The sequence below is a fragment of the Zychaea mexicana genome, assembly GCF_025766255.1.
Source record: "Zychaea mexicana strain RSA 1403 chromosome Unknown BDB00scaffold_26, whole genome shotgun sequence".
NCBI classification, from domain to species: Eukaryota; Fungi; Mucoromycota; class Mucoromycetes; order Mucorales; family Lichtheimiaceae; genus Zychaea; species Zychaea mexicana.
The window spans coordinates 121,886-148,222 of record NW_026516689.1 but is presented as its reverse complement, the minus strand read 5'-3'; the positions used below and the strand labels follow the sequence as shown (position 1 = coordinate 148,222).

Sequence of the window (26,337 nt, the reverse complement as noted above, 5' to 3'; positions counted from 1 at the left end):
AAGTAGCATTTCTAATTTTTGCATGTTTTCGTTTATCGATGGGTGTACTTCTGTTAGCTGCTGATGCTCCACTGCTGATGTCGATGCTACTTACATAGAACACACACACGCATACGTACAATGATAGATACCGTGCCTAGCATCTCCCGATCTATCACCCACAATCTCAGCCCCTTGGTCGTCTTTTTTTCGCATTACTTTCCCAAACCCCTTACTTTTTATCTCTCTTTCCTGCTCTTTTTTAATGCGCAGAGTAGAATAATTTCTAGAAGAATGTGCTTTTCCTCGGAGGCAATCTAGGTGTGTATATGGTTTGAATTACTGATGTACATGAGTAGCGACAGAGCACAGAAGAACGTATATTCTTTATCAAAGCACTGTTGCACCGCCGTTTAATAATTTATATTATAACAATCTAAGCATTTATTTTTTCTCATATCCATACACCAAATTAGTGACCTCTCGCAGCGTTTATTTTTATACTGGTCTATTACCATATAGCACTACCGTAGCTTGCTTGCTTCATACTTTGTAGTATGACTGTAGAATACAGTGCATGATACGGTATTATAAATCATAAGCTTTATCGTGGTACTGTATAAAGATTAAATAAATGATATCACTCTTATACATAATACGTACCTTTATATTTATTTCGCATGATTGAGAACAACCTTTTATTCTGTTCTTGCCAATAAACGCACGTGAAGCGATTGCACTTAAAAGAAGGGTAAGAGCTTTTGGTGTATATGATAACATGAACAGACGATACTAATAACGGTGTTATTTTCACCTAGAAGAAAGCAATAGGCTCTTGTTGATCCGTCATTAGTAATGAAGGATATACTAGATAGCTTGCATCAAACTATGGTCTGTTGATATTCTTTATGCGAAAGAAACCGTCTATTATACTTGCTCTCTCATCATTCACATACACATGAAATATGACAACGGTTGCATGGTATCACGTATAACTACTGCGCTAAGCTGATTTAAAAGCTTTACAAACTGGTGAACAGCATAATTCTATAGTCACCCGCACATCACCTCCAACCTCCTGCCCCTTCCTTTTTTCTGTGGAAAATTCCCCCATACATACCATCACACTGTCTCCCCCTCCCCCACTCCTGTGTAATTTGACATGAAGTGAAGACGATGATAGAGCATGTAATACAAGCTTACTGTATGGTATTTGATTTGTATTGATGCGTGATTTCTTGCTGTGTAGATAGTGCTAGTTACAAGTTGCATAAAAGATGATTTGCGATAGCCTGTGAGTTTTCCGTGAATTGAGATGCTTTCTCTCCCTCTTTCATCTCAATTCATAGCTTGAGCATAAATGGTACACGCATGTTATATACATACACGCGCACGCACCGCATGAATGAATATATCCCCATCATCAAGAAGTTGGTTCCTGGATGTCTTGGCAAAAAAAAAAGTTGTGCGGAGTTTTCGAAAGTTCCATGCTTCTCTGACGGGCCCCAATTTTGGTAGATCACAAAGCATTTGAAGAGAGGGCCACCTTCTTTTTCTGTGCAGGATAATTGGAACAGGTCCCAACATTCGATGCAAGCATACAGAGCTGAGTAAATAAGCGCCAAGGATGAAGACCATCAACATGATCTGTACTTATCCATTGCTCCTTCAATCTCTCCAATGTATAGAGAGAGAGAGTGCCTGAGTGTACAGTACGTGCAATCCAGATGCTGATGGTTTCATATCAACAGTTTGCTATCATTACGAGTGGTAGTAGTTAAAGGTAGCCCGTCTATAAGCAGATGGAAGTTGGGGGAGGTGTGGGGGATGTCGGGGATGAGGAGCTAAAGAACTCATCATACACACACACACACACACACACACGATGGCAATATAGCAGCTTTCAAGATGATGCCCGTTCTTGTTCGATATATGCACAGGTAAGGACCAATCTATAGCACACAACACACGCCACCATGAAATACTCTTTGTGCTCCCCCACGTTGTAACTCTTTTTTACGCTCGCTCGCTCGCTCTGACCCCCACCCCTTTCTTTCCTTGTTAATCCTAACCCCCTGTTGTTTTTTATGCTTGCTGCTGTGCAATATAGTAGCGGGTACATGCTGTTGTTCTCGGCATTAACGAATACCAACTTTCTTATTTGTTTCCTGGTCCCTTCTTTTCTTATCCTTCTCTCTTTACACAAACATACACACACATTCTCTCACCACTCACTTCTTGCTAGCTAGCTACTACTACTATTACTACTTCTACTGCTACCATTGTACACCGTACGAACACAATACAGCACATCTTAACAGCAAGCACTATACGCAACCCTATAACATACACACTCACATACAGCTTATACATATAACACACATCTATACACTGGTTCTCTTTATCTTAAAAAAACACTAGCCATGTTGTTCTGGCCAAAGCTATTGAGCATCGCCCATGCCATTGCTTCCAGTGTCCGACCGTACCTGTCTTTATACCTCTCTCATTTACTCGGCTTCTCATGCAGCGACATTGGAATTTTGCTGGCAGTTCCACTCGCGTGTCGCGTATTTTCGTTAGGTCTATGGACAGTGCTTGTCATTGATCAACGACCGATGCTCCACGGATTCTTCATGGCGCTGTTAACAGCAGTTGGAACAGCCGCGCTGGTGCTTATTCTTTGGATTCCGCCCCATGCGAAATTCGCCTGGTCAGCTGCCCTTGTCTGTATGTTCCTCGATGGAATCTTTTATCAGCCCCTCACGGTACTCATCGACAGTGCCATCATTAAAATACTGGGGGACTATAAAATGCTATTCTATGGTATATATCAAATTCGTAGAAGAAGAATCAGCAGCAAACAGCAGTACTACTAGTATTGTTAGTCAGTAATGCCCTTGGTCTATACAGAATACCCGAAACCATTAGAAGCAAACGTGAGGATGTGTGTTTTGGTGGGAGAGGGGGGGAAGAGGGAACAAACTACGATGAACTCGTTGGATTCCTTTAGGGGGGGTGCTTGTGTGGAGAGAAAGAGAGAGAGAATAGAATTGATATTCGACATACAAACGTATACAAAGGCACATACACAGATCATCCACACCCTATAATATATGCATATCGGACTCATCACACATGTATCTTCTATAGATTCTCAACGCCAATGGGGCGATCTTGCTGCAGCACTCATGGCCGTCACCATTGGCTGGTCACTTGATGACGACCATGATTTCGATACGTTGATGGGCACTATCTTGATTGGTGCCGTGCTACTCTTTCTCGTGTCCTTGTCAACGACAGTTCTTCCGGCTGATCCAGCACTACTAGGCATTGAGGACGCCGATCATGAGGATCACGAGGCGAGCACGCCACTGTTAAAGTCATCGCTCGATATCGAATCGCCCTCGCCAGAAACGCCAACTACTGCTACTGCTAACCATATGCCAATGACGACGACACCGACACCGACAGCAAACTCAATCCATTCAGCCATCATGTCGCCGTATTACGAACATCGACCCCCATCCACATATTTCTATAAACCTTATTGCTTATTCAACGAGCAATTGTCGCATATATCTGAAGAAGATGCCAGCATGCTGCGACGGATGGCAAGTAATCCCAATACGCATCTCTCGATGAAACAACAACAACAACAACAACAGCAACACTATCATCCACAGCAACAACAGCAGCAGCAGCACCACCACCACGACAGCATTGCAGCAAGCTTGCTTTCGGAATCCATCGGTGCAGATACCGAAAGAGGCGACAGCGGCAGTATTGCAGGTAATGGCGGTGCGGGAGGAGTAGGAGGTGGCGGCGGCGCGTGCTGCACGAGCCCATTCAGATCGTCATCACAGTACTGGGCAACAACAACTACTGCCACGACAACGGCTTCCACGACCGCCAATAATCTCCATGACGACCATCATTTGTTTTCAGAAATGCCTTCATTGCAACTTGCGTTGTTACCATCGCCACCGTCAGAAACACCCATGCTGGTACTACCTATTGCCCTGACTTCGTCGTTTAACTTTATTGATCAGCACGAAGATGACGACGATGTTGACGGTGGTGCCCCTTACTACTCACAATGGGATCCATGGCCCGTATACTCGCTCATGCTCACTGTGCTTCTAGCCGGTGTCGGGTCAGCCATGATGAATGCTCTACTCTATATTTATCTCCATGACGGACTGGGCTTGCCAATGCACTTGATCGGCATTGTTGGAATGGTGTCGGTTGCAGCAAGAGCTGCTTCGAAACCTCTCGTTCATTGGGTAATCAACGGAAGCTTTTTTTGTTTTCTCTCCTCTTTTTGAGTGTGTATAAACAAACAAACAACAAACAAGCGAATATGCATATTTTTAGTTTGGACTCTCGCTTATTCTACACTCATTATGTTAGACCCTCCGTCGCTTTCCACTCGTTGCTGTTACCGGAGTCGCACATGTGATACTCATCATGTGTGCTTTCGGATATACCTGGCTGCAGCCCGATTACATTTTATCGCGCTTGGCTGCTGTCATCTTGCAGATACTGCAAGGTAGGTTATTTTCCATCATCCACAAGAAGATTTCTTTGGGAGAGATTGGGGGGGGGGGTGTTATGGAACGGCGGGGTTCATGGCACACAGTAGTTTAAAAAAAGTGACGCTGGATGATGTGATCGAGAGAGGAAAGAGAGAAAACATACACATAAGGTAGTAATAATAATGCTAAATACATAACGTATCGTTAGGGGCTGCTTTCAATAGCCTTTGGCTGATCGCTGTACGCCAAGTAGACTGCGTACTACTAACAGCCGGACAACATCAGCGTATGTTGTTGCGGGGCAAGATGTCGGCGCTGTTCAACAGCCTAGGACCAGCATTAGGTGCGGTCTTGACGGGCTATCTAGTGGATGCATATGTCCACGAGAACATCATGACCTTTTCCGGCTTTGTTTTTGCATATCGTGGCGCCGTTGTAGTGCTTGCCCTGTGCTGGGCTGTGTCCAGGGGGTGGACAGTGGTAGCGGATGACGATGCTTAAATCCTCCCACCACACAGACACGCGAGAGAAGAAAAAGAGGTCGAGCCGCCCTTCTTGTAATTAATTATAACTCATTTCTCCCACCCCTTCTTACTCCTTTTCCCGATTTACTTTTCTTTTTCCTATGTTATTTTTTTGTGTTGTAAAAGTATTATTTGTTATTGGGTAGAGACGACAGACACAGATCAAGTGTATATATTTTATTTTTCGTTTGCTTTTCTTCTTGCTCTTTTAAATCACCCTATCTGATTTGACCAGTTACTATCATCTCTCTTTATATTGGATCTTACAGCGCTCCATGACCAAAAAATCATTGAAGTCGTCAATGATGATGATATGAGTATCGGATTATAGCCACTCAACCATGTGGTGTTTTTTTTTTTACTTGAATTATACTGCTGTCTTGGTTCGTATCATCATCGTCGGTATTAGTAGTATTTGATTACTAGTATGGCACGTTGCCTTGGTGAGAAATGATGTATTTGGATGCTTCCAAAAAGGAATGTAGTAGCAAATCTGATAAGTAAGAGACTTTCTTGCTCTTTTTTATAAAGCAACCGGGCTGCAACGTCTTGCGATAAATAAGGCTCTTGATGGGAAAAGTATTGCCAGTGAGCGTTCCATATCGCAAATAGCGTGCATGCAATAATATCGAGCGAACCCAGAGAAGAAAAAGAAATAATCAGCTATCGATTGTTCTGTATCTTCCCCATCGCCTAGAGCACGCTTTCTTTTGCTGGCCTTGACTTACTTTTAGCCCGATTGGTCCTGTTGTTAGACTTTCATCCAACAATCCGTCTTTGCCGTTCACTTTGTGGGACAATCGGTTTTCCACTTTGGCTGTTCCTTGAGTAAGCGTGCTTCAGCCCAGACCTTTTGCCACTATGATATTGCTCGGGCACTTATAAACATAGTACTTGCAAGGGCTGTATCCTTCCTCTTCTGTTGTTTTGAGTTTGTATATGTGCAACAGTGCTTCACCTTCCCTGAATCGCTCCCACCACTGCCATTTCCGGCTAAGGCTTTCACAGACAAGTGTTATAGTAAAACATGAAATTGGAACAGTTACTGCTTCTAAGGGAGCGGCAAAATGAGATCAGGGTACCTTCATCAATATCCTCGATGTATTCCCAAATTGATTTCCGTCTCGTCAAGATAAGAATATATCATTTGTACACATAGGAACTGGTCGTTTTATTTCCTCATGATATACTCATTGAAAACCATAACCCAGTTTATTCAGGGACAGGATTCTTGCTTGCTATAACAAAAATTAGGTACATAGTGCATCGTGCAAAATTTGGACAATTCATACCTATGCGATATGTATATAGTATTATGTGACAGTTGGATAAGGCAGAAATCCATTTTGATACAGTAGTAGGCTGCTTTGATGACATGCTTTGATTTCTTTATTGTTTTGCACAAGACCAAATTTAAAGTGACTTTTTCGTCAATCACCATTCAGTCGACTGCTTTATTAGGACAGTGAATGGACCAAGTGCGGCAGCTATATTCCAGAAAAGGCTTGATGTCACGCACTTTCTTTGATTAATTAAAAGGAGCGATCAGTAAAGCGAGACCGGTGTGGTAAAGTCGTATACATGATGGCACATAGAAAGGACTAAATGTTATAGCGATGACGATGTGACGACGCTAAGCCTAGCTATCAAGTCGGGAGCCCGCTGATTGGTTAGAATTTTAGTCAGTCCTCCCTTTCCCCCCCCTCCTCTCTCCCGCCCGTGTGCATTCGTCACTTTCTTTTTCCTCTCTTCACCAAGAAAAAAAAAATCCTTCACCCTCTTTTTCCAAAACAACCAATCTTGAAAAATATGGCATCTGGAACAAATGCTCTCGACATGGCGCTTGACGACGTCATCTCGCAAACTCGAACTGACAAACGTCGACAAAACAACAGCGGCCGCGGTGGTGGTGGCATGCGTGGCGGAGGCGGCATAAGCAAGCCCAATCGCGGCGGTGCCGGTTTTCGATCTGGAAACAACAACTTTTCGGTATGTGGGGTTTAAGAGCATATCACTCAATCACACAACACAACACAACGCACACCAAATCCTGGTACCTGCCAACATTGCAAACACACGCACACGCACACACATACAACCGCAGTATTGTTTTATATACACTCGGCACAGTGAACAGCAGATTGCTACGATCTCTTTGTGTTCTATTGTTTTGTTTTGTTTTTTTTGGAAGAGGGAAATGCCGATAGATTGATGACGAACAGATGGTTTTAGTCTTTGCTGCTGAGGCGCAATCACGACCTTTTTCTCTCCCTCTGTTTCCTCTCTTTGATTTCTTGTTGCGTCTCAACGATCTTGTATCCTTTTTCATTTCCTCTTTTACCGGTGAAAAAGTACTAGTCGTACTTTGTTACTCGAGTGGGAATGAAGGAAAATAAAAAGGAAAAGGGTCAAGTGCGCTTGTTGCTGGGCAAGAAGGGGGGGCGTTGTGTTGTTTTTTTATTTTTCTCCCTCCATGTTATGTTTTCTCTGTCCCCCTTTTTTTTTCCGAATAATTTTACGTCTACCCTCTCAACCAACCATCGCTTCTGTTTTTCTTTTTTTACACCACAAAAAGCGTCAACCTTATGGCTCCAGACCATCGTATCGCAGCGGCAATCAATCCTACAACACACAAGCACCCAGATCGACACGTAACCAGCTGGTCGTTTCCAACTTGCACTACAACGTAACCGAAAACGATCTCTACGTAAGTTTCTCTTGAGTGAGAAAGGCGTGTGCTGGGGATAGATTTGAGCAAGTGAAGAGTGGAGGGAATAGGTCACTAAAAGAAGGGGACTTTTTTTTTTGTAGGAACTCTTTGGTCAAATGGGCAAACTCAAGCGCGCTTACTTGCACTTGGCACCAAGCGGCGGCTCATCGGGCGTGGCCGACATTGTGTACATGCACCCACAAGACGCGGAACGGGCCTCGGCGTCATACAACAATGTTGAGTTGGATGGTAAGACTGTTACTGCTGTTACGGGATGATAGCATCCCCCCCCTCTATTGTTTTTTATACGTTGGCTAATCAATTTTTTTAGGTCGCCCGATGCGTATAAGCTTTGCGACACAACCTGGCGCTGCGCCTCAGCAATCTGCAGGTGGAGCGATGCGGCGGCCAATGCGCGGTGGCAACCAGGGCGGATACACTCGCGGCGGAAGCAGAGGCGGACGCGGATCTGGTGGCAACCGTCGTCGTCAAGACAACCGACCCCGTCCCTCCGAGGCAGATCTCGACGCGGATATGGACAGCTACATGACTGGCCCTGTAAGTAGCATTTCTGACTGGTTTGTGCGTGGTGCAGAGACTAACTCTTCTTTTCCTCTATTCTCTATGGTGATATCTATGGTAACAGACTGACGGCGCGTAGTTGCGACGACACAAGGTCTGATCCACACACTCTATAAAGTGACACACACACACAAACTCTTTCTCTCGCTTTTGCCCACCCTCAGACAACACCTAAGAAAAAAAAACAATACTATCTGCTCCCTTGCTCTCTCTCTTTCTCTCTCTTATATACTCCCATCTCATCATCATCACCAATCATGTATTTGACGGTTGTAAACAATGTGCTTTTTCCAGTCCGGTTGGACAGCCGAGTTAATTTTGCAGTCGATATTATATATAAAAAGAAAAAAAACGTGTCGTTTCTTTCTTTTTGGTGTCAGTTGCCTGACTGCTGTCTAAAAATAGAAACCGTCTTGGCTCCAGTTCTTCTAGCATTTCCTTTTGCTATTTTCGCACCATTTCGGCAGTGTCAATTCTTCTTCCTTTCCTTTTCTTCTCTCTCTCTCTCTCTCTCTCTCTCTCTCGGCAAAACCAGTATATACACACCTGCCGTGCAAAAGTATACAATCGATACAATACACATGGCTGCTACTGTATCTCCACACCAGCCAGCCGCCCTACGCTTCGCCGACTGCTTTTGGGTAAACCATTCATATCCCAAAAGTCGCCACCCTTGCGTCATTAGCAGCATCCCTCGGCACCGCTTTTCTTGACTTGGACTAACACTTTTGCCATTTGCTCCGTTGCACTTGCTCTATAGGATTCCGAAGACCGCGGCGTCGAAGTTGTTTTAGATAAATTACGGAATTCGAAGCAGACCTGTGAAGAAATCAAAAAGCTTTACGAGATCAGGTACGGGGTTGCATTGTGTTTAAAGAAGGCACAGACCATTTTGATACACACACACCCCCTCTCTTCTATCACTCCTACCTTTTTGTTTTCTCGCTCTGCTACTTCCTTTCGTCCCCGCACACATAAGCGAATTGACCATCAAAATACCCCTTTCTCTCTCCTCCGCACCCCCCTTCCTTTTTTTTTTCTTATTGTTGCTTCGCGCTAAAACCATAAATCATCTATCTCCTTCAAAGGTCGCAAATCGAAGAAGACTATGGCGAACGACTCTTGAAACTTTCACAGCTGATTGTCGGACAAGCAGAAGAAGGCACGCTTTCTGAATCATTATCACATATCCCGAGCGCCCTTGAAACTACGGGTCGCGCCCATCTGGATTTGGCTCAGCAATTAAAATACCATTTGGAGGCTCCACTAGATGGATTTCTTAAAGAACAACGCGACATGAGAAGACTGGTAAGGTATAATATTCGAAAAGGGACTGGTAGACAGGCAATTATTGATAGTCTATGATTGTTTAGCATCACCAACAAATAGAAAATGCAAGGCAACTCAAAAACATGCACCATACCAACGCAATCAAGGTAATATAAACTCATCTCCTTATTCTTCCCATGTCTCAAGCTAAAATATGCGGGTCCTATTAGGCCAAGGAGTTCTATACTGCGGAATGCACCAAAGTTGCTGGTATGGAGAAGTATCTACGTGAACGAGGCTTTGAGATGGCAGCGGATGAAGTTCATCAGGTAACTCTAAATAAAAAAAAAATGGGGGTTCTCTTCGAGTATAGAGTGCTCATGGAACGGATGATTAGGTCAAGGAAGAAATCGAAGAGGGCAAAAAGATGGTGAATGCGGCAGAGCAAGAGTATAGACGTGCAATCGAAGTACTAGGATCTGTCACGAACGACTGGGTCGATAGCTGGAAGACAACGTGCGATACTTTCCAAGAAATGGAGGAGAAGCGTATACAATATGTTAATGGCAGCCTGCGCTCGTAAGTGAGGCACTTTAAGCTTTCTTATTAGCAGCTCTACCTGAAAGATAGCTAATGTAAAACCCCATTCTTATTAGATTCTCGAGTATGATGTCGAGCGTTTATCTTGTTGATGATCAGGTACGCATTACCCGTGTGTCTGGATTACAGGGAAGAGTGGTTACACGAATGTGATGACTAGACTAAAAATACAACAACGGTTAGTGCTGCGAACGTATTCGTACAACCTTGGAACTTACAAATGTCCAAAGCGACATTGAAGAGTTTATCACGAGATACGGCACCGGCAAAGAAATTCCTGGTAAGACAGAAGGGAACACTTTTCCAGGTAACCCAAGAGGGATGGGATGACTTATTATGGCCATGTTCTATTGTTCAGCTCCCCTGCATTTCGAACCGTATTCAAGCATGGACATCCAAAGCGGCCAGATCACCCCAGCATCGTCTGTTCATCAGGACATGCAGTCCGTAGCAGCAGCAACGTCAGGAACACCCCCAGCAGTACCAGACACAAAAGCAAAAGCACTTCCACCCATGCCCGAAAGCGCCAGTGAAGAACATCTCAGGTCGGTCGACCAGCAGTTGCAGGACTTGAGCGTGAAACGGAATTCGCGTGAAATGGTGCCTCAGACAGACAACAGCAAGCCAGTTGATCATCATGGTGCTGCTGCTGCTGATAGCAAAGATGATGCCGTCATGACTGCTATTCAACAGGTGGAGGAAATGCTAAGTGTGGAGGACATGTCTAACGAAGCTCAAGCTGAAAAGCGACGCTCTATATCATTATCCCCAGCACAACAACCCGAAAAGCCGCAATCTTCACCGCAACAAGAAGCAGCAGTTGTACCAGCACCAGCTATAGTACCTACTACCGAACAACAAAACGAATCAACAACGACGACTACTACTACTACTGCGGCTGCGGCTGCTAATAACGACGCATCAATTTCAGCTTCTCCCGATGAGCCACCAGCTCCTGCTACACCTCCTCTACAGGCACAGGTTGCTGAGCGGGCAGAGGAACAAAAGAAGGAAACATCATCTTCACCCCAACCAGCAGCAACAGCTTCAACTACATTAGCAGCTGTTGTGCCTTCTTTGGAAGATAAGGATCGGTCAAACCCAGAAGAAATATCCAAGGAAACCGATCTTCGATTCAAACCCGTACCTAATCCTGCCTTCAAGGGAAGCGATGGCAACGACGCTAATATCACACGAGTGGATTCTGGAAGTGATCTGAATGTTAAAGTCGATGACCAAAACCGAGCAACACCACCCAAGGAAACGACGAAACTGAACAATTTTGCTCCTGGTGCTGTAGCTGCCGCTGCCACAGTAGCACATGGTGATAATGCCGCGAATGCAACTGCGGCAGCAGATGTCCCAACAACAACAACAAAAACAACAACAATTTCTCCTCCAGCTATTACGACGACAGCTACAACACCAACGACGGTACCTGCCACTATCACTGGTAAAAAGAATGACACGGAAGAAGATGGATCAGAAAAGGATTACCCGCTACCGCCACCCAAGGCCGAGAAATGGGTCATTTCCTCCATACGCCGACCGCAACAACTTCCTGTACGTGCTCAGAATGCGCGCATGAGCATGTTCTCGACGCCAACACCTCCAATCGGTATACCTGCAGCAGATCCTGAGCCAGCAGCCTCCGTATCGACAGGCAACAAATTTCATCGTCCAAATGCACCCTTTAAAATCGAGATACCCAACAAGTCGCAATCCACCTCCTCACAACAACAACCTGCTGCTACTAGGGCAAACGCAGGCGTCAACAACAGTTATCAAGCACCTCAAGCAGCTGCTCAGCAAGTCATTGCTGCTGGAAGAGCACATGCACACCAGACGTCGTCTTGGCAATCGCCTGTCAACAGCTCACTTAGCCGACGATACAGCTCCATTGATCGATACCACATTAGCGACCGTCCGATTCCTACTGATCCTGTTGCGGTCGCAAGTGCCAATGCCATTTACGAAGACGATATTAGTCGAGAGGATACAACAGCCGAACAAAAGGCGTCGGATGTCGCACATAGTAACAGCGTTGGCAAAAAGAACAACCTCAGTTCGTTCATGAAGGGTGTATTGAAGCATGACAACAACAACGGCAGCAGTCATAGCAGTAGCAACAATAACAACGGATTACGGCCCGCCTCTGAGAAGTCCAATTACAACAAGTCACATTTACAACCAACCTCATCTGTCAGCAACGACGGCAGCAAAAAGGAGAAACGATTTTCGATGAATATTTTCAAGAAAGAAAAGAAGCAGCACAAGCAGCCAGAAGATCCGATTTATGAAGATGTAATCGTGTCTGCTGCTGCTGCTGCTGCTCCCGCTCTTGACGATTCCAACTATGCCAGCGCACCGATTCGGCCCTTGAGCACATCCATGACGCCCGTATCACGGCCGTCTAGTGCAATGGGTGGCAGTATGAGTGGTGGTGCGGGTGGTGGTCGCCCGATGAGCATGGCATATCCTCCTCCTTCACAACAGCAACCACCGCCACAACCACTGCCGCAACAACAACAACAACAACAACTACTTGATGACGGTACTGTTGTGCTTGAGTATGTGCATGCTATTTGGTCCTATGAAGCAAAGATCAGCACAGAAATGAACTTTATGGCCGGCGATGTATTTGCAGTGATCCACAAGCAGATGGATAACTGGTGGCTCGTGGAATTGATGGATCCTCAGCGACGGCAACGTGGTCTGGTCCCGGGCAACTACATGGAGTCGCATCAATAAATTATGTAAAATAGCACCAATAACCCCACCCTCGCAACTAATCTTTATTTACTTTGTCCTCAACGCACACTTCAATTCCCTATTTCTTGCGCACTGTTTTCTCATTCACTCTTCTTTTTATTTTCGATAATACAATTTTTTGGAAAGTTGTTATCCAATATCACTTGTATGATAGTGTTAAAATACAAAGTTCTACTGTAGGAGAATTCATGTTTTAAGGACCCAAATTCCAACGGATGTTATTATTCTTTTTGCTTTTTTCGAGACAATTCCTACAACATTCTTGGTATGTAGTATAGTACTTTGAAGCATGCTATGTGCAGTCATAATTGCAACGGGATTATCGATAGTGGAGGGGTTGGATGAAGGGAAATGGTATGTAGAAAAGTTCTTATTGCCGCATCAGCCCTGTGATCCTGCGTTATTTTTCTGCAAGTTACTAGGAGAACGGCTGATCTGGAGGAGCAGATCGTAGGGAAGAGTCGCTCATTTTTGACTTTTGTACGACGTCGTTCATTAGGAAAACCTTAATGTAATTTCTTACGGCATGGCAGTCGCAACTATAACATAATAGATAAACAACGAAGCAAAGAAAAAAAAAAGGAGGATGAGCAACCGCTGATGAGTCTGGATAATTCGACGATAAAAGCATATATGACCCAGTACGCTGCTGAGCAATGATTTCTGTTTTATTACCCTTCATGTGCAAGCAGTTGGTTCTTCAATGAGTATACTTCTTCTCGAAGCTGTGGCACGAGACCCTGCAGCTCATCATTACGTCGTTTTGCTTCTTGGTGCTGCTGGGCTAGTTCTTCCGTCCAGATCTTTTTCCGTTGTCGACATCTTGCCGCTTTACAGAAAAGCAATCATGACAATACACTTTGAGTTTGATAAACTTTCTGTTATACAAGAGGGTGCACTAAGCTGATAATAGCCAAGGGCCTCTTTCTGGACGTGCATTAAGTTTACCTGCTCGACGATTTTTTTCCAGCATGCGTTGCCGTCGATTGCTGCTTTCATTTAACATATGACTATTGCTGCCACATTCTTCAGCACCACCTCCACCACCGCTGATTGTCGCTGTTGTTGCCCCTTCGCTCTCGTTATATGGTGTCGGGCTATTGGAGACTGTTAAAGAAGGCGTGCTTCTCTGTGTCGACAATGCAGCAGAAGAAGCAGAGGTCGTGCGCTGAACGCTGTTACTTTCAATACCCAAGATCTGATGTTGATCGACCATAGGAGATCCTTGGTTGAAGTCTTCTTTGTATTTCCCATGCAGATCATCTAGAAAGGCGTCCATGACCAGGAGAAGAAAAAGAACCATGGAAATGCAAACAATGCCAATCGAATTTTCTACGGAAATTTTAAAAAATGTTGTCATCATTAGGCGGATGTGTCGCTGTCTCGGCATAAACCATATTTGACACTTGCCCCAGAACAAAACATTGCGCGTCTTTTTCGTTTCCTCCCATCTCAGCACATATGGGCAATGCCTTTGGTATCGAACGAATACTGCATAACAAGACGACCAAGCGTTCGAGTGACAACAGCCAGAGTGATCCGCCTTCTTCAAGTCCGCTTCCTGATACTGTTATCACATCGGCAGCTGGTGCTGATGATACCTCGTCTGTGGACAACAATACTGGTTTGTCTTCAACTCCTTCTCAACAACCACTTTCGACGCTGCTAGTGCCAAACCTCCAGGTCACATCTCTGGGCAGTGAAAATAACGACCCTTCGAGGCTTCGGAGCGCGAGTATGGGATCAAAGGCCATGCATTGGGACGTAGCACCTCCCCATGTATCCGATCAGAGCAAAATGCGTATCAGCCAGTCTACGGGCGCATTGGACCAAGTACTTGATGACCGAGAACAACAACAACAGCATCAGCGTCAGCAACGGGAGAAACGACGACGACAACGGCAACGGTGGCGGCGGCGCAAGCGTACTATTGGATCGGTCTTCAATGATATGTGTGTAAAGTTCAATGCTTGCGGAAATGGTTCCCTTAGCAGTGACGAAGAACAAGACAACCATCCATATCTCAACAATACCCACAATATATCAGAGCCATCAGAAAGCCGGTCAAGAAGTTCTGGCGAGATTGCGGATGTATCAAAATACCAGAAGTGGCGCAGAAGTATGGCTTCTGGAGCCAAATCCTGGCTATCGAGCAGTTCATCTGGGGCTAGTGAAGAAGCACCTTACTTAGCGTCACCCAAATCGGATACTGACATCCACACCGATCTCGATGCACTTTGTCAGGTATCTGGTTTTTTTTTTAAAAAGTGCATTACTCTGATGAACTAGGTTCCTTCTTACACAAATGCTTTTTTCCAAACGTTATGTGTACAACATGATAGGCAATAAAATCACTCGAAAATGTCCCAGGAAAAAGCCCTCCAATGGTGCATCGAACCGCATCAAACCCAGCTGTACCCACTGTGAACAATGACTTTGTGTCTGAGTACTACGATGGAAGATTGGGGCCGAAAATGGTATTCGATGATGCAAGTGAGCTGGATTTGTAAGTATTCATCATACTCCAAGTACTGCATACATGTATATGTATTGACAAATTTTTGGTTTTGTATGATCTAGTCAACAACGCAAGCATTTTCTGTTGAAGCGTGTATGGGGAGGCATATATCAGGCGAAAATCCGTAATCCAAAACTGATCGTTCACTGGATGTGCAGTTCTGGCCATTGGGAGCCTGAAATGGCACGTGAATTTCCTAATGCTAAGATTATCGGTTTAGATTACAAGCCTGTTCCCAGCGGCAGCTATACGCCTAAAAACGTCGAATTTCGACAAATGCGTGCACAGTCGCATAGTAACGGAATTCACGGACTTGAGAAATTCGCGGAAAACAGTGTTGATTTGCTTGTGCTACGTGACCTTTGGATCCTCGGCTCAAAAAACCAGCAAGGGGGGAATGTTCTAGAACGGGCATTCAAGATACTCAAACCTGGTGGTTGGCTGGAAATTTACGATCAAGGTATATGAGGGAAGCAGAAAGGACAAAGACAAAGAAGAAAGCAAAGCGCGTTTCTTATTGTTTGGCTAATTTTAATGATTTATTATAGATCGACCGGTTGTGTCTGGTGGACCTAACTTTGATCAGTTGGAAAGATGGATAGAAGTATGCAAGAAGATATTTAATGTCAGCTTAGAGAAACTGGAGCATATGGTCGAAGAACTTGAAGCAATAGGTTTTACAAACGTCAACTCGCAGTCGGTAGAACTACCAGTAGGTGAATGGGCATCCACACCAAGTAAGCTATTATTTGAGGGACAATAAATTAGTTAGTGATATTGCATAGCAGGACAAGGTTCATGACCAGTACTATACTTTTTGTAGTGTTGAAAGAGACTGGTTACTTTATTAAAGATCTGAGACGACGACGCTTCCTGATCCGAGCTCCAGGAATTCGATACTCCTGTAACGTCAGTGACAGCAAGTTGAGGCGCACGTTAAGAAGAGCATTGGATGATTGTGAAGATTATAGAGCGCATACTTCATGGTATTGCTTTAACGCTCAAAAGCCATTATCGTAAACTAAAAGAGATATAACAATAATAATCCAAAAAAAAGAACACCATCATCCAAAAACTTGGTAGTACCACTCGTACACTTTCATTATATCATCTTTGTGCATTTTTGACTAAATTACAATACAGCGTCAGCAGCAGTATACCCATCCCATACTAGAGATGATCCAAGTGCATGCAACAACGATCCCTTGTGTTTTAATATAGCATGAGGCGTGTCAAATGCACTAACTCGGCCAACTTGATCAATGACGAGCACTCTTAAGTGTACAAGAAAAACAAGAGACAATTAATAAGAGTGTAAACGCTTTTGAGAATGGGGTTCTTTCGCACGAGCAAACTTACCTATCAGATTCCATAACGGTGTCGAGTTTTCGTGCAATAATTATGCGCGTGCAATTGTTGAACTGTTGCTGAAGAATCCGTTGTACCAACTCGTCCGTTTCGACGTCCATCTGACATGAATAGATATATATTAGTCATCATGTGTTATACATGCACGGTTTTTGTTCTGCAACTTTTTGACTGCTAGTACCTCGTCAGGCTCCTCGATAACGACTATTCGAGTACGTCTAAGTAGGGCTCGAGCAAGTGAAATAAGCTTTTTTATCAAAAAGAACATTCGTAGAACAAAGTAAATCAACATTATCTTGCATAAGTTTCAGCTTTAGGAGGTATTGCTTACCCAGCACTGTTCGTTAGAAAATCTTTGCTCAGAGACCGGTAAATCTAGGCTTTGAACATCGATTTGCACAAGATTTAAGGCTTCCCACATCGCTAAATCATCACGGTGGCCGCATGGATCCTTTCGGTTTTTCATTTACAAAAGAACATTTTTCATTAGCACACTCTTTGTTCAAGGAAAAAGTTAATCGGTAAACAATGTAGTAGTAGTAGTATTAGTAGTAACTTACTAAATTTTCACGCAGTGTGGCTTCATTGAATAACACAGCATCTGCTGTTATCATGTTAATTCTAGATCGTAAATCGTGTAATCGTAACGTATGAATATCGATGCCGTCGATATCAATATTGCCTGTAGTGGTTCCTGTTGTTTGATTATGTTCCCGTAGTAAGTCTATACCAATATTACCGCCGACGACACTGATTCTTTCACCAGGATTTATTGTAAAAGTGGCATCGGATAATGACGCAGACGTGTATTTCTCGAACGAGACCCTGCCATAATCGGGCCAGCTTGAGCTCACTGAGATAGTATCTGTACGGTCATTAGGTTCACGTGGTAAGACCTGTTATGTGGAACATCGTGCAATCACAGAGTAAAACATGAATGTTTCAGTTGTTTTCAATACCTTATGATTTATCAGATTTAAAACAATAAGGAGACATATACAATTACCTTTTTTATATGGGCAACCGACGCCATCTTTAGCTGATGGCAACAAAATAAAATCGTGGGAGAAATAGTTTGAGTATTTTTTTTCGAATCCCTAAATAATCGTAAGGGCGTAAGATGCCATTCACATTACCTCGATATCTCGGTGAAGACAAATGCTAGACTCCAAGGAGCGCGGAATACTCATTGCATAATAAAGACTCAATCCGACCAATCCTGCATCGATCACAGGAGCAGCACCGTACACGACGTCTAATACGGCAAACAAGGCAGCACTCAACAGAGCAAGTGAGCCCAAAAATTCTGCACGGACGGCAATCCATCGATCACAGGAAGAAACTAAGCAAAATGCCCGTTCGGTATTGGCAACTTTGGCTTCCCCATCGGCAAGGAATCGCTGGGTTTGATTACAGGTCCGAATAGTTACCGCGCCACTGACCATCTCCCTCACAGCAGCGTCAATACGGGCATCGCTCGCAGCAACCATATTGTGATACCGTAATGAGGCGGCAAGGTATTGGCGCCGTAAAAAGCAGTAGCAAAATCCTGCATAGTATGTAAATAGCCTGTTAGTTGGATTATTGATAAAAAAAAATGTACAGCTAAAGTGTCCATTATTACCTAGTGGAATCAAAACGAGAATGATGAATGGTGTGGAAAATGCAATAACGGCCAAAGCTGATGTGACGGAAGCAATGACCACAAGGTAGCGATGGAAGAGTTTTGGCAAGGCTTGGTTTACGGTTTTCATATTCGCGCTCAGTCTGTGCAGAGTGTTTTGTGTTGCTGCATTGTTTCCGAAGACACATGTCGGCGCTCTGATGACAAACGTGATTCGAATATTTTAGCATATGACAAAATAGTAAATAACAATGCACTTGACATGATTCAGTTTTTTTCTTCGTGTCACCTACCTCATGATGTTGCAAAGTAGGTCGGTGTGAAACGATTTTGCCGAGCATACTGCACAGACAATCCACAAAAATATACACTGTAAGGTATGTACAAGGACAGAGGAGACGACAATGGCAGCAAACGTGCCCAAAAAGGAGAATGCGTCACTTGACATGATTCGTCCGTAGTTCAACCACATGTATGACCCGACTTTGGCGAGCTGGCTCATTGATTGTAGCAGTAAAACCATGACCACAGCCATCAGCGAACATGACTTTGCATATGTTGACCAGCATTCTGAGCGGTGTTCTTCCTTATCAATCTCATCCTTGTCACCGTCGTGGTCGTTTTTGTCGATGATGCTGGAACCACGGTCAACTGCTGATGCTGCTGTATCCTTTACGCTGTTGTTGTTGTTGTCTTCTGTTGCCATGATATGGTACAACCGCCCTCGCTGTTTGCTCATCAGGTCACCGAACGTTCCATCCATAACCATCTCGCCGTTCCATAGCATAATGATACGTTCCAATTGGTGTAGACATGAGAATGTATGCGTGATTAGAACGCGGGTTTTAGTTTGTAAATGACCTTGTATAACACGATTGAATAGGCGTCGACCGAGCTGGGGATGCATGTGTGTAAAAGGATCATCGAATAAGTAAATGTCAGCACGGCTATATAGAGCACGAGCTAAGGAAATCCGCGCCTTTTGTTCGTAAACGCCTCTTTCTTCTGATATCTCACAGATGTCAAGGACATTGCGGTAGAACAAGGGATCCCATCGCTGGCCAAACACAATGTTGTCTTGTAGATTCGAGTCAAAAATCCATGGATCGCGAGAAACGTAGGCAATAGAACCGCGGATAGTAAGCTCGCCTTGCGTCTTTGGCAATTGTCCGAGTAATGCGTTAATTAGTGCAGTACGTTTGCTGCCGACAACACCAACCAGCTCTCCTTTACATATAGTCAAGTCCGTAAGTTGTAATGTGGTGGAATCAAATGCAGCATAATGCGCTTCGATAAGTGGCAGGTCGTTATGCTCCCGTTGCTGCTGGTAGTAGTTGTGGCTGCTGCTGTTGATGCTGTTGCTATAGGTTTGAGACACGGCCGTAGTAATGATGTTATCTGCCGGAGCGAAAACATCCGGAAGAGACAGGTACGATTCTATGCTTTTGAGTGATTGGCTCGATCGGACAACAAGCTGCGAAAACTTAGAAATGTCAGATATAGGCTTCCACAGCAAGTCAAAGATGACGATAGTGACAAGTAGCGTTTGATTGGTGAGTGTTTGATGCTGGATGATGGATGCGAAAACGAACGTCGTAAAAGATGCGATAAGAGGCATGTAACTGGTCGAAAATAACGCACATTTCACTGTTGCAATACCGCCGATTCGTCTTAATGCCTTGACCTCGTTGTTCTGCAAGCCGATCGCCTTTATCATGAAAGGCCTTTCCCAAGCGTACAGTTTGACTGTACGTATACCACGTAGCATGTCACGCTGCGGATTTTATTACGAATTTGAGTGATCAGCATCATCTTTAAGTCTTATTATTGGGATTAAACAGATGGGATAATCTTACCATGATGCATAATCGGTTGTTTTGGTTGATATCATAGACGTTTTGAAAGTAATGCAACAAATGTGCGAGCAATAACTTCGCAGGGACTGCGAGAAGCATTATGCCTGCACCAGCCCATCCAGTGAATCCAAACATATAGTGAAGTGCAGATAGTCCCAGCGCTATCTGCAATGGCGCACTCCAACCTACATACCGAGTGCAAGTTGATTTATCAGCTTATCAATTTACGGAAGAAATTAAGCTATTTTTTCCCTCTACCTGTGTATAGACTACCGCATGTATCGGCCAACGTCTGCACATCTCCTCTTATGTATGCTTCTATCTGATCGTATACAGTGATGGAAATGCATAACGATGAGCACCTTGTGAGCCCTAATGTTTTGTTGTAGAAAGCGGAAAAGAGAGCACATCTATGCGCAATCAGTATATTTACCATATTGACCGATGGCGTGTCAACAGCCGACAAAGATTTGCGACACAGTGCATTGACGAGTAAGGAGCGCAGCTGAGAAGAGCATGAAGCAGACCGATGAAGAAACTGTTGCAAAAGTAATGATTGCACAACTGAAACGGAAAACATGTAAAACGCAATTGATGCACCCTTGTACAACGGCTCAGGGATTTGCTGGGTAAGGGCTGTGTGGTTTGCCACCCAATCCATTAACATATACAATAACAGCGGTTGTGCAAACTGTAGCGTATCATGTAGCAGTTTCAATACCTAGTAAGTAGCAAGTAAGGATGACATAGTGATAAATACAAGTTAACCAGCTGATTGTTATTCGACATAACGTACAGAGTTTTTCTACTTTTATATATGGAGCAATTATTTGTTTTTAGGCTTACACATCCTCCAAGTAACTGACGCATGATCGGGTAGTTTAGTATTAGCGCCCGAAGTAGTGAAGGACTAAAATGTGAAAAATATACAACCTGTTAAGATCGTTGATATATAACAAGTTTTTCTTGTTTTAATTATAGATTATGATAAGAGTATTACTGGCAAAAAGAAGTTACCTGTGCTTTTCCTGTTCAATCGCCCATCGCTCTTGAAACAAAGTTGAGGCTTGTTCTTCTACTCTCCTATCGAACAGATTGCACCATATTAAAACATAATACATTTTTGTCATAAAATACCGCTTATATCTACTACAATATCTACCACCAGAAGTTGTTTAGTGACGATGGTTGCATCCACGAGCTCATCCAGGAAAAAGTGAGCCTTCCAAATATGTTTGAATTTGCTGGGGGATAACCGCTCTACATTTACCGGAAATTTTATTGCTTAGTAGACTCTTCTTGTCTGTGCCAAAGATGCTTTCCTGTTCTATAGTAACTACCTCATGCTCACTATGGAGCTGAAATGCTTGTTGTTTCGTAGGGCACTTGCAATTTTCAAGGATAAACATGAGGCATGATAGTACGTATGTCGTTGTAAACAAGCCCATGTGTTGGACGCTTATCTCACCGCCAGCCCACAATCGGTATCCGTTCACAAGCGTAGTGAAAAGCCAGTAGAACAATAATATGCCAGATCCGGTCGAGTTCCGTGTATGTTCAACATGGTGAAGGACAATAGCCAGCAGCTAATATAAAAATAAATCCAAGGTTAGTCCTTCTCATTTAGTATCCCGCTAAAAGAAAGTTTAAAGTTTCATAATACTAACCATGGTGGCAATGTTTATAGTTTGAACGGTAAAATATTGTGTTTGTGTTAAAATTAGGTCGGCAATCATTGTGAACAGCAGCAAAAGCAAGGTTACCTATAAAACAAATCACTAATCAGCTGGGCTGCTCTTTATTTCTGTAGCGGTAGAGCTGTATGATAGTCTGTAGGCACATGATTTTATGTGTGTGTTACTTGCAAGTTTAACAAAATAAAGCCGACTTTGTGCCACATCATGGGTGAGAGGGTCACGTTTGAAGAGCAGGATGTAAAGACGGAGTGGAGCAAGTAAAATCAGAAAAAGTGTAGGGATAAGCTTTAAATGTCTAGTAGAAAGGACGATAGGTAGATGATGATGAGTCGCTATGTTCACATAATGCTTGCATTGTTTTTTATTTGCAGTAGCATGAAAATAATGCACATTACACATCATCCAAACAGCCGTAAGGCTCCTATATAATGTTTTTGATTGAGGTATCAGTGAACATAACTACGTGCTTGTAGCTTTTCTTTATTTCCTTCTTACCCAATTTTGGGAACAGTTGCGGATCCACGACGGCTGGTACTCTTCTGAATCCATCAAAATGAGAGTATAAAATAGTAGTTGTGGTTGTTGTTGCGATAAGAAAAAAGCAGGTTGAAAAAGTGAAAGAAAAACGAGAAAAAGAAAGAGCTTGAAATTTGATATACTAATAAACAAAGAAATTACGGATGTTTTGTGTTTGACAATTCGAAACAGCAGCAAGTTCATGGTAATCATTGTGTCCAATGAAAAACAATCGGCGGATGATGAGCTCCCGCCAACTCTGCAAGCGTGACACAGCCAAATTTGGTGAAGCCGACAATGAAACCCGCTCTTTTGATTGCTGTATATCATTAACAGCTTCTGCTCATAGAATAGATGACTAGCAACTTTTTTTTGTAATTACATGGATTGAAAAGAAGATGTCGGGATGGGGTATGCTGGAAAAGCCGAAGGATTATCTCTATAGGTGTAAGGGCTGTTGTGATAATTAAAAAAGGTGATGATGGGGGGAATTGTAATAAACGGGATATGCAATTATATAAACTAATGAAAATTACTCTACTTCGCCAATTCTTTGTATAGTAGTAGCAAATCCCTTGATTTTAGCACACTCGACTTTGAGGTTATCTGCCCTGGCCGTCTCCCACTCGCCATCTGCCATCATCTTTCGGGCGTATCTAAGGCACAACTCCTCCCTGAAATTCGTGTATAGCTTCCGATTATACCAGCGCTATAATATTCAAGTACATAAACATATGAGTTGGTAATAGCGCGCTTTACAAAGAAAAAAAGGAACAAGAACAAAGAGGATGCCGTTTACCTCTTTATTACGTGTTTGTTCTGGGTAATGGTGTGTCTGGTGGATGATGAAATCGTTGGGCAGGACCCAGTACTCGATGCCAGAAAGATAGATCTCGTACAAACACGCTGCTTTATTGGCGCCGTACCCGATAAAGCGCTCGTCGCACCAGGGTGTCCCCTGTTTTTTTATAATCACATAGGGCTCGTACGAATAGTTATAATCGACCACTTTGTACGGCTCTGTTGCCTGATACCACTTTGTGTAGTTTGTCGAGCCGTGGCCGCGAGTCCATGAGCGATGGAACATGTCAATGGGCTGCTGCATAAGCTGGTCCTTACGCGATGGAAAATGACGCCAGTCTTCACCATCCTGCTGATCCAGGTACTCAAACGCAGGCACTACTAGTGCTGCTCGGCCCGAATCTAGTTTTTGCTTTAGATCTGGCGCAAGCAGACGCAGGGACGACGGGAATTTGGTGCAAACATGAAAATCGACATCAAGCATCATGACATACTCGGTTTGGGCGAATAGTTTCGCCACGTTTCTCCACATGTTGAATTGGCGGTCATAATCGTCGATAATCAAATGCACGTCGACGTGCTGCTGCATGTCGGGACTGTTTTCCATAAGCTGATACAGCTCCGTCAATGCGTCCTGGCCGTCATCCGTATTGCTGATATGAATGGCGGCGGAGATGGGTCCTCCATAGTTGGTTGCAAGACGACTCAGAACATGGAAACGGTTTGGCGTGACAAGTGTTGCGATGGTTATGTCGTCGTTGCTATGTGTCGCTTTCGATTTAAAAAAGTACGGGTGGACGTTTTTCTGGCTGCCCATGGAGCTGTAGAATACTTTCGACATGGTCAAGTCATCTAAAACCCAGAGTGAAGAAAAAGAGTTGGTCAGATGATTGTATTTTGACATCATTCATCTTGTTACGCACTCAGAGTGGGCTGCTGCTGCTGCCGTCCTCGATGAGTTGCTGCTGTTGTTGTTGTTGTTGCGAGAACATGCTGTTGTTGCTGGAACATTGGTTCATCTTGAGCAGAACGAGGTGCAATTCGACCACCAGGACGGACATGTCGCGGTACAGGGGGACTGTTCTGGCTCAACTGAAGAACGTGAAACGTAGCATAAAATAGCGAGCCAGCAACGTAAATGAAAAGTAAATATTTGATAGATTTGGACGGTGCCATGATTTTGGATGAAAGAAAAGAAAGAAGCATGAACAACCAGTAAGTTTTTCTCTTTTTCTTTTCGGGGTCAAGTATAAAAGAGAGAAAGAAAGAGATACATAATGCTGCTGCAAGGGCGAACGGCATAATATTCATAATATGGTAAATGGGCGCTGATTCTCCGAGGGGAGAGTAGTCATTGGCTTGCGAAAAAAGTGCTTCTCTAGGATAAGGGGCTTTTATTTGCGAAAATAGGAGCAATTTTTTCTTAACCTTTAGGTGTCCAAAAACGTTGATGGTAATGACAACAAGAGAACGTGCGATCACATAGTTGAAGAATAGCTCTAACAAAAGACAAAGCAAATGGCTAAGGGGTAGTACGAGCACAGAAATTAGTAGTGAGCGACGGCAACAATGCCTGGTGAACAACGCAATCTATATTTAAACGAGACATTTTGCAATATCAATGTTAGTATCAGTTCTTCTCTTCCAACATTTTCTGATAGAGATTTACTTTGCAAGCAAGTGTAGAAAGTTTGTTGTAACGTGCCCTACCAGCAAGTTCTGGCACCAAAAAGACTTGATTAACGGTCTCGACCGTTAAAGCATAGACACACCTGCTGCAGCAGGTACGAACGATTCCTCCTCGCACCCATAATAGCTTGAGTTGGTCTCCTTGAACATGGTTATAGGTGGCAGCAACGATGAAAGAAAGAACCGTTGTAAGCTTGCACATAATACCAACTCCAGCTTTTTCCCAAAGCAATTGGCCACTTTAGCATCAAGAAATCTTAAATGCTCATCATCAACGGTCCGATATACCGCTAGATAATCAAAGACTATGTGATAGCGATTGTTTATCGTAAACTTCGATCGCAACAAATTCAGCAGATCGCCCCCCATATACAAGATATCCCCATATAGGCGACCCTGGCTTTTGATTTTTCCTTCTCCCCGGCATATCCCTTGCGTTGCGCTTGGTGCAACACGCAACGTACTATATAGATAAGCCATGATAATGATGCGGTCCTCTTTACTACTGCACGCTTGATACTGCTGCAGAAGTGCTTACGGGTATATACTACGAAAGTGAAAACTGCCTGCGGCAACTCTTTGGGAAGCTCTATCCAAAATTATTAACATAGCGAACTTAATGTGAAAGGGGCTAATAAAAAAACGAGTTTAAATCGTACCTTTGCAACAAAAAATGACAGAAAATACTGTGGCAAGAGTGAGCACCTCTTTGTATACTGCAAGAAAGCACAGCAGCAGCAGCAGCAGCACGCATAGTGATAAATCAGTCAAAGCTGTGAAGCTGTTTCGTGCATAAATGTATTATCTATGCGCTCGATCAATCATCGATGGTGTTAAATTAAGTAACAGGCAGGGCAAAATTAATAAAGTAACAGTCTCTCTCTATATGATATCGATCGACAGAAAAGAAAGATTGTATTATATCCTAGATAAGCTGATACTATGCTAGAAAGAGAGAACCACTACTAGTCATGGTATTTTGTAGTGTATACACCGTCCTCTCTTTCAGCTACACTCATCAATATATTACCTGAGTGTCGCTATTATTCAAGTTTATATGATCTGCGCGTTGAACATAGTGTCACACAAAATCCACGAGTGTATGTTTTTAAGGATACGCCAAATTACATCTACAACCAAAAGATCTGCATTTCCCCTAGAAGTGCTAGCAGATTTTGTGTGTACGTGTTTTTCGAAGATATTCAATCGGCGTGGTTATGCGTATGTTACGAAACTCCTGTATATTTAGGGCGTGATCTAGACTTATCATGCATACGCTATATTGTTGCTAGTTCTT

General features: G+C 43.6%; 10 protein-coding genes across 10 annotated transcripts; 6 read left to right on the top strand and 4 right to left on the bottom strand.

Moving 5' to 3' along the window:
• The first annotated feature begins 2,251 nt into the window (after positions 1-2,251).
• Positions 2,252-2,973, top strand: BDB00DRAFT_297611 (uncharacterized protein). The gene has a single exon (XM_053116835.1). It carries the CDS (start codon positions 2,403-2,405, stop codon positions 2,853-2,855), a length of 453 nt encoding a protein of 150 aa, XP_052980887.1. The 5' UTR covers positions 2,252-2,402; the 3' UTR covers positions 2,856-2,973.
• Positions 2,974-3,622: 649 nt separating this feature from the next.
• Positions 3,623-5,311, top strand: BDB00DRAFT_817558 (uncharacterized protein). The gene is made up of 3 exons (XM_053123074.1): positions 3,623-4,262; positions 4,390-4,528; positions 4,723-5,311. The coding sequence occupies exons 1-3, from the start codon at positions 3,927-3,929 to the stop codon at positions 5,013-5,015; spliced, it is 768 nt and encodes a 255-aa protein (XP_052980886.1). The 5' UTR covers positions 3,623-3,926; the 3' UTR covers positions 5,016-5,311.
• A 1,427-nt stretch (positions 5,312-6,738) lies between these two features.
• BDB00DRAFT_817553 (uncharacterized protein) lies at positions 6,739-8,908 on the top strand. Its single transcript, XM_053123073.1, has 5 exons — positions 6,739-7,027; positions 7,614-7,745; positions 7,850-7,997; positions 8,080-8,306; positions 8,395-8,908. The coding sequence occupies exons 1-5, from the start codon at positions 6,848-6,850 to the stop codon at positions 8,407-8,409; spliced, it is 702 nt and encodes a 233-aa protein (XP_052980885.1). The 5' UTR covers positions 6,739-6,847; the 3' UTR covers positions 8,410-8,908.
• A 505-nt stretch (positions 8,909-9,413) lies between these two features.
• BDB00DRAFT_761467 (uncharacterized protein) lies at positions 9,414-10,529 on the top strand (the record flags this gene model as incomplete). The annotated part of the gene is made up of 6 exons (XM_053119268.1): positions 9,414-9,638; positions 9,704-9,766; positions 9,830-9,919; positions 10,003-10,178; positions 10,256-10,298; positions 10,383-10,529. Coding segments are annotated over 6 exons (744 nt in total), but the record flags the coding sequence as incomplete, so codon positions are not given.
• On the top strand, positions 10,282-13,170 carry BDB00DRAFT_297213 (uncharacterized protein). Its single transcript, XM_053116834.1, has 2 exons — positions 10,282-10,298; positions 10,383-13,170. Exon 2 carries the CDS (start codon positions 10,536-10,538, stop codon positions 12,948-12,950), a length of 2,415 nt encoding a protein of 804 aa, XP_052980883.1. The 5' UTR covers positions 10,282-10,298; positions 10,383-10,535; the 3' UTR covers positions 12,951-13,170.
• Positions 13,171-13,389: 219 nt separating this feature from the next.
• On the bottom strand, positions 13,390-14,250 carry BDB00DRAFT_871171 (uncharacterized protein; the record flags this gene model as incomplete). Its single annotated transcript, XM_053126800.1, has 3 exons — positions 13,390-13,510; positions 13,647-13,800; positions 13,920-14,250. 3 exons carry the CDS (start codon positions 14,248-14,250, stop codon positions 13,390-13,392), a joined length of 606 nt encoding a protein of 201 aa, XP_052980882.1.
• Positions 14,251-14,432: 182 nt separating this feature from the next.
• BDB00DRAFT_871170 (uncharacterized protein) lies at positions 14,433-16,509 on the top strand (the record flags this gene model as incomplete). Its single annotated transcript, XM_053126799.1, has 5 exons — positions 14,433-15,215; positions 15,314-15,477; positions 15,552-15,949; positions 16,038-16,226; positions 16,313-16,509. The coding sequence occupies 5 exons, from the start codon at positions 14,433-14,435 to the stop codon at positions 16,507-16,509; spliced, it is 1,731 nt and encodes a 576-aa protein (XP_052980881.1).
• Positions 16,510-16,621: 112 nt separating this feature from the next.
• Positions 16,622-22,073, bottom strand: BDB00DRAFT_871169 (P-loop containing nucleoside triphosphate hydrolase protein; the record flags this gene model as incomplete). Its single annotated transcript, XM_053126798.1, has 15 exons — positions 16,622-16,763; positions 16,849-16,958; positions 17,039-17,104; positions 17,189-17,308; positions 17,418-17,753; positions 17,864-17,896; positions 17,994-18,406; positions 18,482-18,678; positions 18,775-20,255; positions 20,338-20,522; positions 20,596-20,659; positions 20,771-21,058; positions 21,500-21,597; positions 21,689-21,923; positions 22,005-22,073. The coding sequence occupies 15 exons, from the start codon at positions 22,071-22,073 to the stop codon at positions 16,622-16,624; spliced, it is 3,837 nt and encodes a 1,278-aa protein (XP_052980880.1).
• On the bottom strand, positions 21,893-22,981 carry BDB00DRAFT_296718 (uncharacterized protein). Its single transcript, XM_053116833.1, has 4 exons — positions 22,530-22,981; positions 22,430-22,455; positions 22,005-22,329; positions 21,893-21,923 (listed from the first exon to the last, which is right to left on the bottom strand). The coding sequence occupies exons 1-3, from the start codon at positions 22,878-22,880 to the stop codon at positions 22,116-22,118; spliced, it is 591 nt and encodes a 196-aa protein (XP_052980879.1). The 5' UTR covers positions 22,881-22,981; the 3' UTR covers positions 21,893-21,923; positions 22,005-22,115.
• A 101-nt stretch (positions 22,982-23,082) lies between these two features.
• BDB00DRAFT_871168 (glycosyl-transferase for dystroglycan-domain-containing protein) lies at positions 23,083-24,527 on the bottom strand (the record flags this gene model as incomplete). Its single annotated transcript, XM_053126797.1, has 3 exons — positions 23,083-23,259; positions 23,350-24,203; positions 24,275-24,527. The coding sequence occupies 3 exons, from the start codon at positions 24,525-24,527 to the stop codon at positions 23,083-23,085; spliced, it is 1,284 nt and encodes a 427-aa protein (XP_052980878.1).
• Positions 24,528-26,337: the final 1,810 nt, after the last annotated feature.